This window comes from Oenanthe melanoleuca, chromosome 17 (assembly GCF_029582105.1).
Source record: "Oenanthe melanoleuca isolate GR-GAL-2019-014 chromosome 17, OMel1.0, whole genome shotgun sequence".
Classification (NCBI taxonomy): Eukaryota; Metazoa; Chordata; class Aves; order Passeriformes; family Muscicapidae; genus Oenanthe; species Oenanthe melanoleuca.
Window position 1 is genome coordinate 2,606,534 of NC_079350.1, and position 16,298 is coordinate 2,622,831.

At 46.9% G+C, this 16,298-nt stretch overlaps 1 protein-coding gene across 2 annotated transcripts; it reads right to left on the bottom strand.

Moving 5' to 3' along the window:
* Positions 1 to 291: 291 nt before the first annotated feature.
* UBAC1 (UBA domain containing 1) lies at positions 292 to 14,665 on the bottom strand. Of its 2 annotated transcripts, none has more exons than XM_056504927.1 (10): positions 14,307 to 14,665; positions 10,709 to 10,829; positions 10,417 to 10,490; positions 9,639 to 9,746; positions 8,982 to 9,084; positions 8,230 to 8,338; positions 6,948 to 7,179; positions 5,716 to 5,802; positions 4,914 to 5,052; positions 292 to 2,723 (listed from the first exon to the last, which is right to left on the bottom strand). In XM_056504927.1, the coding sequence occupies exons 1-10, from the start codon at positions 14,442 to 14,444 to the stop codon at positions 2,608 to 2,610; spliced, it is 1,227 nt and encodes a 408-aa protein (XP_056360902.1). In that variant the 5' UTR covers positions 14,445 to 14,665; the 3' UTR covers positions 292 to 2,607. The 2 variants fall into 2 exon arrangements, with proteins under 2 accessions (XP_056360902.1, XP_056360901.1); XM_056504926.1 differs by having other exon boundaries at positions 8,982 to 9,099.
* Positions 14,666 to 16,298: the final 1,633 nt, after the last annotated feature.

The following is a 16,298-nucleotide window of genomic DNA, read 5'->3' on the forward strand; positions in this document are numbered from 1 at the left end:
ACTCCTGTGCCTTGCTGCAAACACCACACCTCCTAAATTCTGGTCTCCTTCAGCCTTTGGCCACTGCAAACTTCAGTTCTCACAAGCTAAGCAGGGCTCTGTTAAAGCCATCCCAAACAACACCTCAGCTCCAGAATAACAAAATTCAGAAATAACCACATCTTCTCAAACCTCCCAGCATCCTAAAATGCAGAATTCCTTTATCCCTACAGTCCCCAGCTGCTGCTGCTGAACCTGGGCACTCTCCCCTTCTCTCACACAAGGATAATTGGTTTTACTGATGCTTTTCCCCACATTTTTACCAGTTCAGTGGCTCTGAGGGGTGCTGGCATTCCAAGGGAGGCAGCCCTGAGCACTTTTATCCCTCTGAGCTCCACACTCCAACCATGGACCCCTGAAATCAAACCCAACATTTCCCAAGCCTTTACATTCTTCAAGGGCCACAACTGCACCAAAGGATCTGTTTGCTAAGTCTGAACCTCTCCTTATTCACTCAGAAGCCAAAAAACCTCCCACAAAACTACAGGGTAGTTTTCCCCAACCTTGTTCTCTAAAAACACTCATTAAAAGGAATATTAACCAGAATCCTGACTGTAGAGAAGGACATTTCTCTTTTCAAGTAAAAGAGTCTTCTGGTATTATTACAGGCATAAAGCTCCAGGAGTAAGCAAAAAAAAAAATTGGATTAAATAATCAAAACTTTTCATAAGACCACAATATTCAGTCACAGCTACTCATGAGTAGCTCACTGGGGTGCAGGATCAGGCTCCTGGCTTCAGTTACAGGACAGGGTTATAATTTTATGTTGTCAGTCTATTCTTAGCAAGAGCCCACAAAAATGGTTTTACTGTCCAATTTGAACAGAAGAAGCATCTCTATAAAGCTTGGAATTTCTAAATGTAGAAGTAAATATTTCAGCAGTCATCAACTGTAAAGCTTAATATGAAATTACAAAATTAAAAAAAAATCCTGGGATAGTAAGACAAGATAAAATCTCAGGCTGTTTTGATTTCTCCACCCTTCATATTAATTATGAGAAATTGGCAACTTCAGTGCCTCAGCTGCATAACAGCACAGAGCAGATGCCAAGTTCAGGCCAAAACTTGTTGGAGGGTTTCAGGTTGCATCTTGCTGCATTTTTTTTTTAAAAATCTCCAAGTGCACAGAAATCCCTCCCACACCTCTTGCAGAGTGCTCAGGATCTCCCTGTTGGACAGGACACCTTTGTGCTGATTAAGGACAGGGTCTCCTCCTGGTTTCTCTGCAAGATTTGCCTCTTCTGCCTTTCCTGCAGGGCTGTGAAGGCATGGCAGGGATGGTGACAGATGTCAGTCATGTCTCACTAAGTTGAAAATAACCCCCCTTTTTTAGCAGGCTGCTAAAAAAGTAACACCTGCAGAGCCCAGGCATAAACACCAGCTGGATATTCACAGTGAGTTCTGTTCTTAATAGCTCAGAATTCCTCTCTGAAATCTCAAGTCAGTCTTCTGGCAAAATAGGAAAGACCCAGGCTGACATTCTTGGTATGATCATGGTAAAAATAAGTCTAAAGAAAACCCACTTCTAACTCAAAGATATCAATTTCAAACGTGCTTTAAATACCTTAAACAAGATAAAAACCTGTGTGGTTCTGTTACTTTACAGAACACCAGCAACCCCCCCATGCAAGTCAGCTGCTTTTTTTTTTTTTTTTTGTAAACAGAATAAAACTCCCACAAGCCCCTTGCCAAAACTGTGCACATAAAAATGGGAAGAAAAAACACTGTGTGAACATATCCTTCCTTGCAATGGGATATGGTAGAGTGTGAGCTTAGGAATTGCAGCCACTTGGGAATCAATCCAAGTCTTGACTGGTGAATTCTGTGGTGAGAGAGATCCTGTACCTTGATGGTACCTGACAAAGAACCTCCTTCAAATACAACCCCAGTGGGACTGCAACAACACTAATGCAGCAAATAAATAGGAAAAAGTAATGCTATTTATTAGAATTCCATCTCTGAATGATTCTGCTTAAATTAGAATGCCAGATAAACAAGCTTGGATAGAAATGTGCTTGCTCACCCAAGATTTGGGCTTTTTTAAAAAACATTTCTTAAGAATCAATTTTATTTTTTTTTTTAAAAAAGCAGTTTTGCAATTTGATAAGAGCCATAAATTAATACTGTATGGAGATGATTAATATCCTATGCTAGTGGTCAGTGACCTTTTGTAAACACTAGCCAGATCCTAGCAACACTGGCCAGAAAACTGTCACAGGCCTTTTGAACGAGCAATATTTCTTGCCAACAATCAGATTCTTAAATGTTTTCACAAAACCTTTTTCCTATTTTTTTTTTTTAATAGATATACTTTATTTTAAACCTAATACCTGAAAACATCAACAAATCCTCAAACCTCTTCCACTAACACTAAATCCACAAGGCAACTCACTCCTGTTGGCTGTAACTACGAAAGCTCTGCTGTGAGAGACCCCTCCAGCCAGGATCTCCCCCTTTCCCTCCCTCCCTCCCTTCCATCCACCCCTTCCCAACCATCCAGGCACCTTCCCCTGGTGCAGGAGGGGAGTGAGGCCCAGGGGGAGGTGGCACAGTGCCCTGGCAGTTCCCTCTACGTGCGATTCAGTGTCTGGAAGATTCGGGAGATCTGTAACATCACCGGCCCCGTCTCGGGATCGTTCATCCACTGAGTGCTGTTCAAGGGGTTTTCAAGCATGTCCTCAAAGGCTGCCAAGACACAGGGATGGCAACAGTTAGTTCTCCAATGTTTGGGAGGTTTCAGGGAGAAACACAGCTCAGAAATGGTTGTGCATTCCCAAGGGTCCACAGGCTCAGATGTTGTTACAGGCTTTGTGCTTTCCTCCTTTCTCAGCACTAAATGCACTGCAGACAGTGATTAAATACTCAGCCTGGATTACAGGCCAGCCCACAAAACCTCAAGGACATGAGGTTGAAAAGGTAAAGCCTTAACAAATGTCCAGGCTTGGCCTCCAGGATCATGCCATGAAATTTATCCCTTCCTGAACACCCCCCTGCAGCTCCACTCCTCTGATCAAAGCCTTTTCCACATCCCAGCCTGGATTTCTTGCACCAATATCCTTTTCCTCCCTGGTACTTAACCAAGACAGCTCATGGAAAGCACAGTCACCCCTTGCCTGCTCCCTGTGCTGTCCTTTCTGCCAGCAGAAGCAGCAGCAGATGTGCCAAAGGCTGCACAGAGCCAGCACAAGTATAGCCCCATAATCCTCCAAATTTCAGCATTTTATATTTTAATAGAGGCTCCCAAAGCCACCAGGGAAGCAGCATCTTGTTCCTCCTTCCTGGTGTCTGGAGTCAGGGATGTCAGGGAGGCAGAAGGGGAAAGGTTGGGTGTGCAGAAAAATTACCTCAGTTTCTGAACAGGGAAGAGTGGGGCAAATATTCAATTAATATTCTGTCTTTACAATAAGCTTTGCTGTTTGTTTGCCTTTTTGTTGTTTTCTTTTACTGCTTCTAGTTTTGACTCTTCTACTCATGCTGAAGGAACCAGACAGCCACTGCAAATCTGGCAGAGGAATGGGCCAGGCTCTGATTTAAACCCTTTGACAGGCACTGAGCTGGGCTCCTGGACATTTGGAGCCAGTCATCACAGAATGGGACAAAAAAAGCAGCTGCAGAGTCACCAAAATGTCAGTGTTGTAACAGCCTGGCCCAAGGTCAGGGTTAATTTTCCCAGGAGTGCCAGTGCACAAAGCTCAAGTGCCATTAGTGGGAGCTGGAAGTGCCCAGCACCTCTGAAAGGCTCCTCATTAATACCTTGCTCAAGGTCATGCAACTTGCCTCCAGGAAAGCCCAAAATAAAACCCAGATCTCCCCTTTCAGCACTTGAACTATTTTCTTTTACACAGGCTCAAAACTAAAAGCTCAAAACTAAAGATTTATCAATATTCTGTAAGGAATTCATTAAATGCAAACCCTCATTATTAAAACCTGTGACATAAGCAATTTGCAGATGTATCATTAGGAATATTTTCTCTGATGCTCATCCAAGCTCCACAAGCTCCTATAATGGCATTTCATTTTCTATTTATATTCTGAGCTGCAGTGTGGAACCCCTGTTGGAAATGAAGAGACCATTTGTTCAGAAATCAAGAGTGGGAAGGTTCTGCTCTTGAATTATTTAAAGGCTTGCAAACTCTCCTAATTACATTTAAAGCAGTATTTTTAAAGGCTCTCTTGAATGAGCTTGTGCACACAGCCTTTATTTAAAAGCATTGCTTCAAATAAGTTTTGAAGCCAAAGATTAAATGCAAAACTTTTTATATCTGCATGACAGGGCCAGCCATTGTTGTGTGTTGTCAAAAAGAGCAATTCCTCAGGGATTTGAGGCTCTGTCAGGCTCCTCAGCTGGGCACACACTGTGCCCACAGCTTTTCTGACCCTGAGCACACAGACTTTACCACAGAGCTCAAACCCAAGCAAAGGGAAGGGTGTTTTCCCATTTTATCTCCATTTTGATAGGCAAAGCCTTCTTGTTTGGATACTTTTCCACAAGTTCCCTTCTGTCTCAGTGAGCAGGTCTCACACACAGGGAGCTGCACAGCAGGACACAGCTTTGTTTTTTCTGTGAAATAATCAGAGTTCTAGACAGACATTCCTGGTCTTTTCTCCTCGTGGCCAAAGGGAGCACACAAAAGGTCCCCTAAATCCACAAAAGCATTGCAGCCAGCAGCTATTCAACTTCTGAGTTCACCAAGTGGAATCCTGGGGAATTAAAATCATTTCAAGGCCTGCTCTGGGCTCAGCTGAGCTGCAGGATGAAGCAAACAAACAGCAGGAAAAGGCTCCAGAGCTGCCCCTATCCCCCACAGGGGGCTGTCATCATCAGCTCTGCTTTGATTTCCTGGCAAATCCAGCAGGAACCCACACAGGACTTACCTAGTAGAGTTTTAGGGTTGGTGAGCCCTAATTGTACCACTGGGTTTTCTAAGATGGCTTGGAAGAGAGGGCTGTTGGTGTCAATGCCCTTATCTAAGTCCTCTGGAGAAGGTTTTCTGTCTCCCAGCAGCCACTCACACTGAAAGAGATCAGCAGGCACATCAGATTTCATTAGAACCAAAGTGTCTCTACTCAAAAGTTTTGCTAATGTGGCATTTTAAAAATACTTTCCCCTCTCCCAGTTAAAGCCTGAGCTGTACATTTCTTTTCACACATTCATTTGTACCATCCAACCCAACATCCTCTCTCCAGCAGTAGCCAGCACTGGATATTGAAGAGAGGATTCCCTGGCTGTCAGCTGTGTCCACAAAATTTTCCTTAATATATAGCAGGGGACTAATCAATCTTGGAAAAAAATCTTGTTTTCTGATTCCATTGCTGCCAAATGGTAATTTATACACTACATGCCTTGAATCTATCCTGGATCATTTATTCCTGTCCTAAACCAGTTATTCTTGGGAATACCTTCTCCTTTCTCATGACTGCACAATCTCTTCTGCAGTCTGTGCTGAGGGAGTTTCTCAGAAGCTTTTTTGAAAACCCAGCCTCAGCCTCACACACCCCAAGCTCCTCTGAGGAGCCCAAACCCTTTGCAGTCATTCCAGCTGTGCATCCAATTTCTAGGAGGCACAGAATCCTGAATCTTCAGTAGGAGTTGACTTTCTGACAGATCCAAACATGACCCAGCTCAAGGATGAGAAGCATCAGTGGGACAGAGACCCAAGGACTTTGTTGTACTCACAGCTGCATTTTGCTGGTTGTTGTTCACTCTGAGTGCATCCACCACTTCCTTTTCATCAAACCCCATCTCCATCAGGGCAATGACAGCCTAGAGCAGAGTCCCACAGCTTAATTAATGTGACATTTGCAACAGAAATGAGAGCAATCATATCCCTTCACCTTCAGTGTGCAGATTTATGTGAAGTAAAACTCCCCCATAATTTCCATATGCAGAGCACTCAGTAATTTTATTAGCAAAGTTTTCAAATATTCTGTATCAAATGTGTCTTTATTATGGAAGAAGAAAAAAAATCTTAGGAGGTAGTTCCTACTCTCAACACTGGAAGCTGAATGCAAGGCAAAGAACAAGTGTACCTGGGGTAGAAAAGAGAAGGAAAATGAGGGAAAAAAACTCATTTTGGAACTCCTGTCACAAAGCTCCTGTTCACATCTCACTGACAGATCAGCCTTGATGTGCATTGTGGTTCTACTTCCCAGATTTATTACACTGCTGGTGAGTGTGATGTATTCAAACACACCCAGATAATGGTATCACAATGTTTCACTGGTTAGAAATTGGCACCAAATGCATTTGCAGCTCTTAACCCAAATCTCAGGACAGCCAGCTGTAAAGCCAAGGTGCCAGATGTCACAGAGCCCCTCCTGGTGTGTCCCCAGTGGGAGAACAGCACATTCCCAGTGCAGGCAAGGCTGGGCTCTGAAAAAAGGGCAGCTTCTGTCCTTGCTGCAGGACTCCAGTCTGCCAGTGGTACTTCTCCTTGCTCCCTAAAACAATAATGTTCTTCTGTCCTTTCCACAGAATCATGGAATGGCTTGTATTGGAAGGGACCTTAGAGATCATGCAGTTCCAACTCCCTGCCAGGAGCAGGGACACTTTGCACTAGTCCAGGGATTTCAGAGCCCCATCCAGCCTGCTCTAGAGCCAAAGGATCTACTCCTGTCCTGCCACCTTCCTTCCCAAGCTGCAATGCCAGGGCTCTGGAGCTCCCTTCAGTCCCCTCAGAGTTTTGAGGTGCAGAAGCAACAGTTCCTTCCATGTAGATCCTGCTGTCCCAGACAGTAACACATTCCTGAGGTAAAATCCCTGAATTTAAACACTCCCCAAGCCCCTCCACTGAAATACTGCTGAGCCAGCACAACACCCATCCCCCAGAGGTCCCATTCCATGTAAATGAACACTTATTTGGATTTCCTGGTGCCCATGGAACCCCTGCCACCCCCAGCCTCACCCACCCGTGGGTCTGGACGAAACTCTCTTTTCCTCCGGATCTTCTTGAAGATTTCCGTCAGCTCATCCTTGGCCTCCTCCCCGCCCTCCTCCGAGCTGGGAGCTGCAGCTGCCTCAGCACAGGAGGCAGCACCTTCAGCTGGGGCTTCTGCAGGAGCCTGACCTGGCAGAGGAGCATCCACAGCAGGGTCATCAGCATGTTCTATCAACCACTCCATGGCCTGGGTCACTGACATGCTGGAAGAGATGGGAACGGTACAGTGAGAGCAGCTCTGCACCTGCACTCATTTATTCCTGCAGCTCAATGACTACCTGAAAACTCATAAATATTTTGGAGCAAATCTCAGTTCTTTGGGCAACCACAATTGTCTCTGAATCTGGGAAAAGAGAGGCTCTAAGTCCAGCTTGGACCTGTAACCCAGATTTTGAACAGCATTTCTGGAGTCACCTCACCCTCTGCAGCACCTGCCTCATGGCTGGTTGCAACTGTGGACAGAACTGCCAACAAGGCATGTTCTAAATCTGCACTGGAGCCACATCTCAGGTGCCAACAGCTCTGCTCCTCAGGGAGAGGGAGTACAACAGCATGGTGGGACAGCATCACTGGCTGTGCAGTGTAAGGGATCCTCAGAGCTCCCAACACTCTTCCAACAAGTAGAAAGGAAAAAGCAAAGATAACAATAGTGCAAGGAATGTGTAATTCCATTTCACACAGGAATTATTGCATATTCATGGAAGGGAAAGCCTTTGCCTATTTGGCTTTGCTGTTACAACATAAAGCTGCAGGACAGCAGGGGAGAAAGTCTTCTTGAGGTACTGGAAAAGTGTGACTAGAATATGTTGTGGACTCTGGCACAAAAATGTTTCAAGAAAGGCCTAACAAACCCCTGTGAAGAGTGAGGTAGTACAGCTGGCTGCCCTTGGGGCATGAGAAAAACTACATAACTCCTACTTTACTGCAGTTGCTCTCTGGACTTCACAATATTCTTGGAATTTTTAAAAGATCAGCACAGCTGAAAGGCCAGTGTGGATGGGCTTAGTTTGCTTTTTCCTCTGTAAAATCTAACTCTGAAAGGTGAAGAAAATGTGATATGGATACTTGGGAACAGTGCCAGCCTGGCAGCCCTGATGCCCCTGCCCTGTGCCACCTGCACTGTGCCTGAGGCAGCACTTCTTGGAGTTAACACTTCCTCCACCCTGGACTGAGGTGACCCACATAAAGAGACAAAAGAGATGCAGATGTGTGTCAGAGCACAAGCACTAGTGGGGGCAGGTGCTGGAACTCACTGGTTCAGCCTGAGGGCTTTGACAGCTCTGCTCTCTGGGAAGCCCATCTCGGTGAGCTGGCGCAGCGCGATCTCGTCCACCCTGTCCTCCTCATCCTCATCCAGCATGGCTGCACACACACAAACAAAGCACAGCTCACATCCACCCCAGGCTCACATAAACCCCTCTGTCAATGCAATGGCATGTGTTAACTTCAACCCCCATTCTCTCTCCCATCCCTTCTTTTGTTTCTGCCCCCAGTTTGCCACCTCATCATGTAATTTGCTGCACTCAGCTCGCTCTGGCTCACATTGATTCTTCCAGGACAAAGACTTTGTCCAGATGTGTTCAAGATCTCAAACAAAAGGCCACTAACTCTCACATGACCACAGAATTTCCACACAGTTAAATATATGGGACTCACTGAGGATCTATTAAGCATTTCTCTAGAAATTAGGTTGGATCTGGCTGCAGCAGATCTCAAGGATGAGCATTTCCCACCAACCTGATCAACAGCCACCATTTCTCCTCATTTTACTACATCCTTGTGAACTTTCAACTACTCTTTACTATCCCTAATAATTTTTAAACAGAACTTCTCACTCATCCCAAAGGGTTCTTTTATATCCATTACTTTTATCCACTTTTTTTGCCACAAAGTTTTCAGCAACTTTGCTGCCACATCAGTGTCTGAACTTCCCTCTGAGCCCATTCCTGTGCTCCAAAAACAAATTCCCAGGATTGAACTTGCAATTCTAAAGATAAGTTCATACCATTTGCCTTCTTAAATAGTTCAACTGCATCAGGGTTCAGTGCTAGCAATTTCTGTGCAACTTCTATGAGAGACACTAAGATCTTCCGGAGCTCTGTCTGGAACTGCAAGAAAGGAAACTGTCAAAGCATTTAGACAGGAAGTTACCATCCATCAATGAATCTTAATGTATCTATTGCTAGTATCACAGCAGCAGCCTGGCCCTCTGGTCACAAAGTTGCTTTATTAGGGCTTTATTTTCATTGTTTAGTCTCTCAGGAGGCCTGGGACCTTCCTGTGAAGTGTTACATGGAAGCAAAAGCTGCTGGGCAGAGACGTCTTTTTATTTCTACCACACCCCATGGGCAGTGGTCAAGAAAAGGAAATAAACCACAGGAAAGCCCTGAATTACTTAAAACTGAAGAAATAAAACCCCATAACTTTACATTTGCCAGATCTTGAATATGCTCTGAGGCTTTTTCCAAGCACAAACAAAACATTTTAAATCCCAATTTAGGACGGTATTTTATTATCACTAAATACCATAATATTTAACATATTACAGAGATCTGAATTTCCCTTATAGAGAAAAGAGTACTGTATAAAACCCAATTAACCCATAACTATAAGGCAGGCTGTCTGGATGTGTGACTGGGAGTCAGACAGAGGCAGCACTCACGTCCCTCATGCTGTGGTGGCTCACGGTGCGGTCCACGCTGCGGGCGGGCAGGTTGGCAGTGGCTTTGAGGATGGCATCCTTGTCAGGAGCTTTCTGCTCCTGCTTCCTCTGCAGGGAAAGCAACAGGAGCAGCTTTCACAACTCATCAGCCACAGAACAGAGAGCACAGCACAGCACAGAGAGTCTCATATTCCTCCCCAAGACACCGAGCTCTGTCTGTAGGGTCATCCTGCAATGACAGAGCTCAGCTGGGCCTGGTGGGCTGCCCCACTTTCAGTCCTTACACCCAAACATTCCAGCATAAATGTATCTCAGTGATGTATCCCAGAGAACTTGGAGGCCTCTGAGTTTATGTTCCATCCTGACCCTCAGGAACAACTCCAATAAAACAAAACACAACAGTGAGGGGCAACATTCCAGCTCTGTACGCTGGTTAGAGGGTGACAAGCCACACAGAGCTGAAGGCAAAAGACAACCTGACAGCAAACCAACATATTTCTTTGGGTTTTCAAACAGACTGAGGCATTTGCTGAACTGTATTTTAGTTATTAGACATTTGTGCAAAGATCAAATCTACAACATTTCCACAGAGTGTATCTGTGTGTTTTATTTTAAGGCAAATGTTCTCAGAATGAAAGCTGAAAATGCAAAATCAGTTTGGAAGAGACAGGAAGCAATTCCTGCAGAATTTAACTGGCAGCATCTCCCTCTCCAAGGAGAGTACCTCACCCTTCCACATACCATCAGTAAAGCAATTAATGCAAAGTTTCAGACTCACCTTCTCCTCTGCAACCACATCTGCCATCTTGGGCAGCAGCGCCGGCGCACGCTTCTTGACCAGCAGCAACACATCTGTGAGAGAAGGAACTGCTCAGGTTAGAGAGTCTGGGGGAGCAGCTCCTGCAAGATACCCCTCAAATTCAGCTGTTCCTGGGGATTAATTTTGTGTTTGTTCCATGTAATTAGCTCCCTATGTCAAAGCAGAGAGAAATTCTTAAAAATGTTTGCTTGCCAGATAAAGCCGAGCTGCTCCTTGCAGACTGACAGGATTCAAACCCAGACAATCTCACCTCTGTCCTGAATATTCTCCTCCAACACTGTTTTTGTGTCTGTCAGCACCTTCTCAGAAGTAGCATGGATCAGCTTATGATGTGTCACAGTTTTGGGATCCTCCAAGCTCCCAGGAAGACACTGCAGGAGACAATAAATAGAGAAATGAGGCTCCTCGTGAGGCACTTGGCACTCAGGGTTCTCCAAACACCAACTGTGCATCATTTCCTGGCTTCTCAAGAGCTTAAGCCAGAGGTCAGTGCACATAAAAGCATTTTATTAAAGAAAATGAGGTTTGATTTGTGAGTGGATTTGTGCTTTCTCAGGACATCTCTCTCACACTAAATTCTGGAAGCACTGGAGAATTGGAGCAAAGCAAGGATGCTCCAGGACTCACTACTATGTTAATTCTGATCACTGAGGTCCCTCAGAAATTGGTTTCACAAAATAAAAATGCAAATCTACCAAGAGCAGCAGTGTTTTACAGGAGGGAAGGCTGGAATGCTGCATGTTCTCATTTGGAGTGTCCAAACAGGACAGACTCCCTGCCTCACCTCATAATTAGTATTTACACTCAGTAAACAAGGCACTGCCAGCAGTAATTTTGGTTTATCTGACCTTAAACTGGGCAGTTTCTGCACCTTGTTTCAAGCTGAAATAATGAGATTTGGCTGCTGGAGCCCTACCCTGTTCAGCCCTAACTAAAGTTCCATTCACAGCTCTTCCTCCCAACCATAAATAATCAGAATACAATGGATTTTTTTTTTTTTGTGCTTATTCCCTTATTGCAATTCTAAATTGCATGTCAATTAATTCACCAGGAAATCAGTTCAAATCCTTAAAAAGAGTGCTCACACAGGCCTTGAGCTGCCTCCTCCTCACACCAGAGTGGCTCCAGATGCACAGTGAGAGATTTTTCCATCAGTGCATCTAGAGCCTTCCAATTTGTTTGAGTGCAAAAAAGAAAGCAAAGTGCTTGCAATTCCAGAAAGGCAAAATTAGAAATAACAACCTGAAATTGTTGCTGCTGTTCTCATCACAAAACAGGACACTTCATACTGACCTTGCCTGCTCTGCTCACAGCACACAGCTTTTAAGGACACTTCTAAATGTTTCTACCCTGCCTGCAGAAGAGAGTGTTCACCTTTTGTGCAACAGAGGCATTCCCAGAAATCCCACTGAAATCCCTGATTTTGGTGGAGCATTTAGTGCTGTTCAACACCAGCCTTTTGAATCCATCATCACCTTTCCTGCAGCTGATGGGAAGCTCAGCTCTCTCCTGCTTCTCCAAACAAAACTCTCTTGTTTCCAGCCCCTCACCTGAGCCTGGGCTTGGTTCTGATGCTTCACTGAGATTGAGGTGAGAATTTCTGAGCCCTGCTTTGTCCCACAGGAGCTTCTCAGGGATCCTGCAGCTCCTGAAGTGCTGAACCAAGGCCAAGGAACACATTAACAGCTGGGAGCACCTCCTGTAATGGATCTGATAAGGTGCCCAAAATGCCTGGGTACATCAGAGCAACATCTCTGCAAACTGGCTCAGAATATTCCTGCTACACATCCTGAGGGTAAGAGAAGCTGGGAAGGGCAGCTGGGAGCTGTCTTGGGGTGCACAGACAGCCACAGAGGATAATCACATAAAAAATGTGGGCAGTAAAAATCATGAAACTAATTAGGTAGAAGTTTAAGGGAAAAAAATATTAAATTATTATTTTCTATTCTTCCAACCACTTGAATAACAACTGCAGAGAATAAGAGGGCAGACATGGGCACTACAGACACCAAAGAGGCTGCTGAGTGAAACACTTGGCTTATCTTCACATTTTAAATGCCCTGGAAATACCAAAACCACCTGACCAGCAGTGTCTTTACTGATTCTCACCTTTTCTTTTTAATTCTGGAGTTCCCAGCAGGCTGCTCTGCCTGGCAGGGGACAAACATTTGTCACAGGTGCCCAAGCAACTGCTGAAATCCTAAGCCCTGGTGATGCCAAACACCTCTTGCAAAGCTTGGAATCCTGGTAAACCACAAGGCTTTGACTGTTTTAAAATACAAAATCTTTTTTTTGTTTGTTTGTTTGCATTTAATAACAGAGACATTTGAAAATAGCCCTGACACTCCCTATTATTAAACTTGTGTGGCTTAAACCATCTGTTTAAACAAATGTTATAGGTAAGGGGAAAAACCAGTGGGAGAGGTTGATTTCTTTGCCTAACAAAAGACCCTAAAACATCAGATTTGGGGAAAATCAAGACATCAAGAGTGGCACTTCAGAGATCAGCCAGCATCTGAAAGTTATGGAGGGAAAAGTGGTCACTTCTCCAGCTACAACCTGCTACAGACATCTCCCTCTGCTTCCTGAAAGAATTATTTCAGAGCCATTCAGGAACATAACCATCAGTCTCTTGGAAGAGGTGGCTGCAGAAATTATCTCAAGGTGTTCTCAAGATTCAGTCTGTGAGCAGGAGCCATGATTTTTCCAGGTCTACTTTCCCCCTCCATAAAACTATTTATTATCCATTATGGTCATGGAAATCCACTCCAGGATGGATTTTTGCACAAAGCACCAGAGATTGAAATCAAATATCACCCTGAGTTATCAAATTGTCTCTACACCTGCTCTCTGTCAGTGTGAAGCCATTCACCCTTGTCCTGTAAAACTCCATCTCTCTTTATCTGTTTCCTGCCAGTCCCTTCAGGTACTGGAAGGGTTCCTGGGCACTTTTATTTCACCCAGGAAATAAAACCTTTAATCAAACGGGAGGTAAATGATTACAAATTACAGAGAACTTCTGTTGCACAGGTTTTATGTTACAAAGAAACTCTTTGCAAGACTTTAAAGGCAAATGTCCCCATATGAAAAGTGATTTAGTGAATTGTGGTCAGGGGTGCAGCTGCCAGGCCAGGCTGCTGGCCATGGGTCACCATGTCACACACTGCTCTTGTCAATCAGGACAGCAACACCTGGCTCTGCCTGAGCTTCCAACTCAGCCCAGGGGCTCTGAGAGCACCAGCTCTGCCTCTGCCACACCACAGAGCCACACAGGGACAAGTGAGTGACCCTCTGGCACCTCCAGCAAGATCTTTCTGTTTAAAGCACAGGGAGAGTGTTAGAAAAGCTTGGATCTCCCCCAGAAACCACCTCAGCTGCTCCAGTGCCAGCACAGGGTGAGGCTGCACTAAGATTTTAACAAAACAGGTAATTTCTCCTCCTCAGTTCTCACCTTCCTGCTTTGCTCAGACACAGAAACGAGCCAGGCTGGAATCCAGCTCACACCCAGCACGGGCAGGAGCTGGGGATCTCTGACACTGCTACAAAACACACGCCAAGCTCTGGGACCAAACAGCACCAAGCGATTCTGCCCGAATCCTCCTTTTCCAACACACAAACCTCTCCAAAAGGGGCTTTTATTTCCTTAGGGCCATTCGGAGGGGGGAAAGCAGGCACAGCAAACCAGGACACACAGCCACCTGTTCACCCGATTTTTTCCCCTTGTTTTTAAAGCCATTTACAGGGCGTTGGAAAAATCAGTTTTCCTTTCCCCCGGACTGGTAACTCCAGCCGTTCCCTCGGTCCCTGCTCATTTCCAGCCTCAGTTTTGGGCGCTCCCCGCTCCTTACGTGCTTCAGGCACCGCTCCTTGAGCTTCTCCACCGTGGTGTCCTCGGGCACCTCCTCCAGCCACTCGGCGCCCTCCATGGTGCACACATGGAGCCTCAGCACCTTGCCCGCAAAGATCTTCTCCTCCTGCACGAACATCGCTCCCGCTCCCGCCGCTCCGCCTCCGCCGCCTCAGCAGGCCCCGCGCAGCTGCCGCCCGCCCATGAAGGTGACCCCGCCCGGCCCGGCCCGGCCCGGCCCGGCCCGGGGAGCGGCGGCGCGGCCCGGGCGGCGCGGGGAGCGCGGCTCTGCCTGTGCCCGGCCCGGCCCTGCCCGCTGCCACCGCCGCTGGCACCGCCCGCGCCCCGCCGGCCCTCCGGGGACACGGCGGCGCTCCCGCCGCGGCCGGAAACGGAAATGCTGCGCCCCGCCGAGGCATGGTGGGAAATGTAGTTCTACCGCTCGAGCTCCTCCGGAAGTGAAGGCGTAGAAATTCCCTCCCCCTTCACGCCCCTGGGCGGGGAGTTGAGGTTTTCAATCTTTAATAAATCTTTAATAAACCCTCAATGAACGATTAATGACACAATGACGTTTCATGACGTTTAAGGCCGTTTATCAACGGCTCCTCCGCGCCGCAGTTAACAAGGCGTTGCCCCGATGCATTGTGGGATTGCGGTCTCGCCGCCCGCCCCGGTGCGCGCTGGGACTGCGGCGCTGCGCGGTGCATGCCGGGAGTTGTAGTTTCGTCCCGCGGGGCTCGGAGGTGGCTGTGGCGGCCCGGGCAGGGCTGAGGGGTCGCGGACACTCGGGGACACCGAGAGGCACCGGGGACACCGGGGCGGCGCTGCTGTCCCGAGCGGGGCAGGATGGAGCGGCCGGGGACAGCGGGAGTTCCCCCTGGCGCCGTTAGAGGGGGCCCGCGGGCCGCTCCCGTCAATTCCCGGCCAGCGGGAGCGATTCCTTTTTGTATTTTATATTAAAACTTTCGCTGTGTTATTCAAACCCTGTTACTTCCTACGGCTCCTGCTCCTCCCCCTTGGGCTTGTGTTTAGCAAGCGCTGCAGAGCAAAGTTTTCACGAGTTTAAAGTCCATATATATTTCAATTAAAAGCCATAAATTCGCTCCAAAAGTGGCTCTCCTGCTTTCCAGTGCACAGGTGGAGAGTGTGGGTTTCTGGCGGAGGCATTTTGGGACCCCAAAGCACATCTGTCCCAGCTGTGCTGAACAGGGAATTCTGCAAAGCAACCACAGGGAGCACCAGAATCTGTCTGTGCCCAGCAACAGCAAAAATCCCGGCAGAACCCGCTGGAAAAGGCTGAAAGTGCTCTGAAAGTGCTCTGAAAGTGCTCTCAAAGTGCTCTGAAAATGCTCTGAAAGTGCTCTCTCTGCACACCACACATGCTGTGGCTGGTTTTCCCACTCTTCAGCCTGACTCCTGTGGGGTTTTTAGTGTTAAATACACCTTGAAATGGAAAAAGGGCACTGCAGCTGCTGGGGTTTTATTGATTTGTGAGATGGAGCTGTTCTTGCTGTGACAAGAAGAGGAATCTGTGCTATATTCATCCCTGAGAGCGAGCCCTGCAGTGCCTGTGCTGCACACGGGGTGTGGAGTTGCTTAAACAGCAGCTGAAGCAGAAATAAATCCTGATGGAATCAGGCCCAGAGACAATAAAGGCAATAAAATGTTGTGTGAGGAGGAGCTGAGAGCTTTGCAGAGCCAGAACTCCACCCCATAAAAAGCAGAGTTAATTTGGGGCTGCCAAATGCTGTGGATGCAGCCCCGAGCCAGGGCTGTGCTGGGCCAGGAGCTCCCAGAGCTCCACCAGGACATTCCCATCCCATTTCCCAATCCCATCCCTTTCTGCTGTGCCTCCAGCCCCGGAGCCCACGAGAGGGAGCAAATTCCTGCTCTGCACACTCTGCTCCTCCAGCAGCTCCCTTTGGGAATAACCACGGGGGTTTCCCTGCCAAAAACGCAGCCCTGGAGCTCCTGGGCTGGCAGGAGGGGACAG

Excerpts from the sequence above, each read along its gene's own strand:
- UBAC1 (XM_056504926.1), bottom strand. The coding sequence starts at position 14,444 with ATGTTCGTGCAGGAGGAGAAGATCTTTGCGGGCAAGGTGCTGAGGCTC. Across the intron at positions 9,747-10,416 it reads ATGTGGTTGCAGAGGAGAAG|AGGAAGCAGGAGCAGAAAGC; the intron begins GTGAGTCTGAAA and ends CTTTCCCTGCAG. Across the intron at positions 5,803-6,947 it reads AGTTTCGTCCAGACCCACGG|GCTGTCATTGCCCTGATGGA; the intron begins GTGGGTGAGGCT and ends ACTCTGCTCTAG.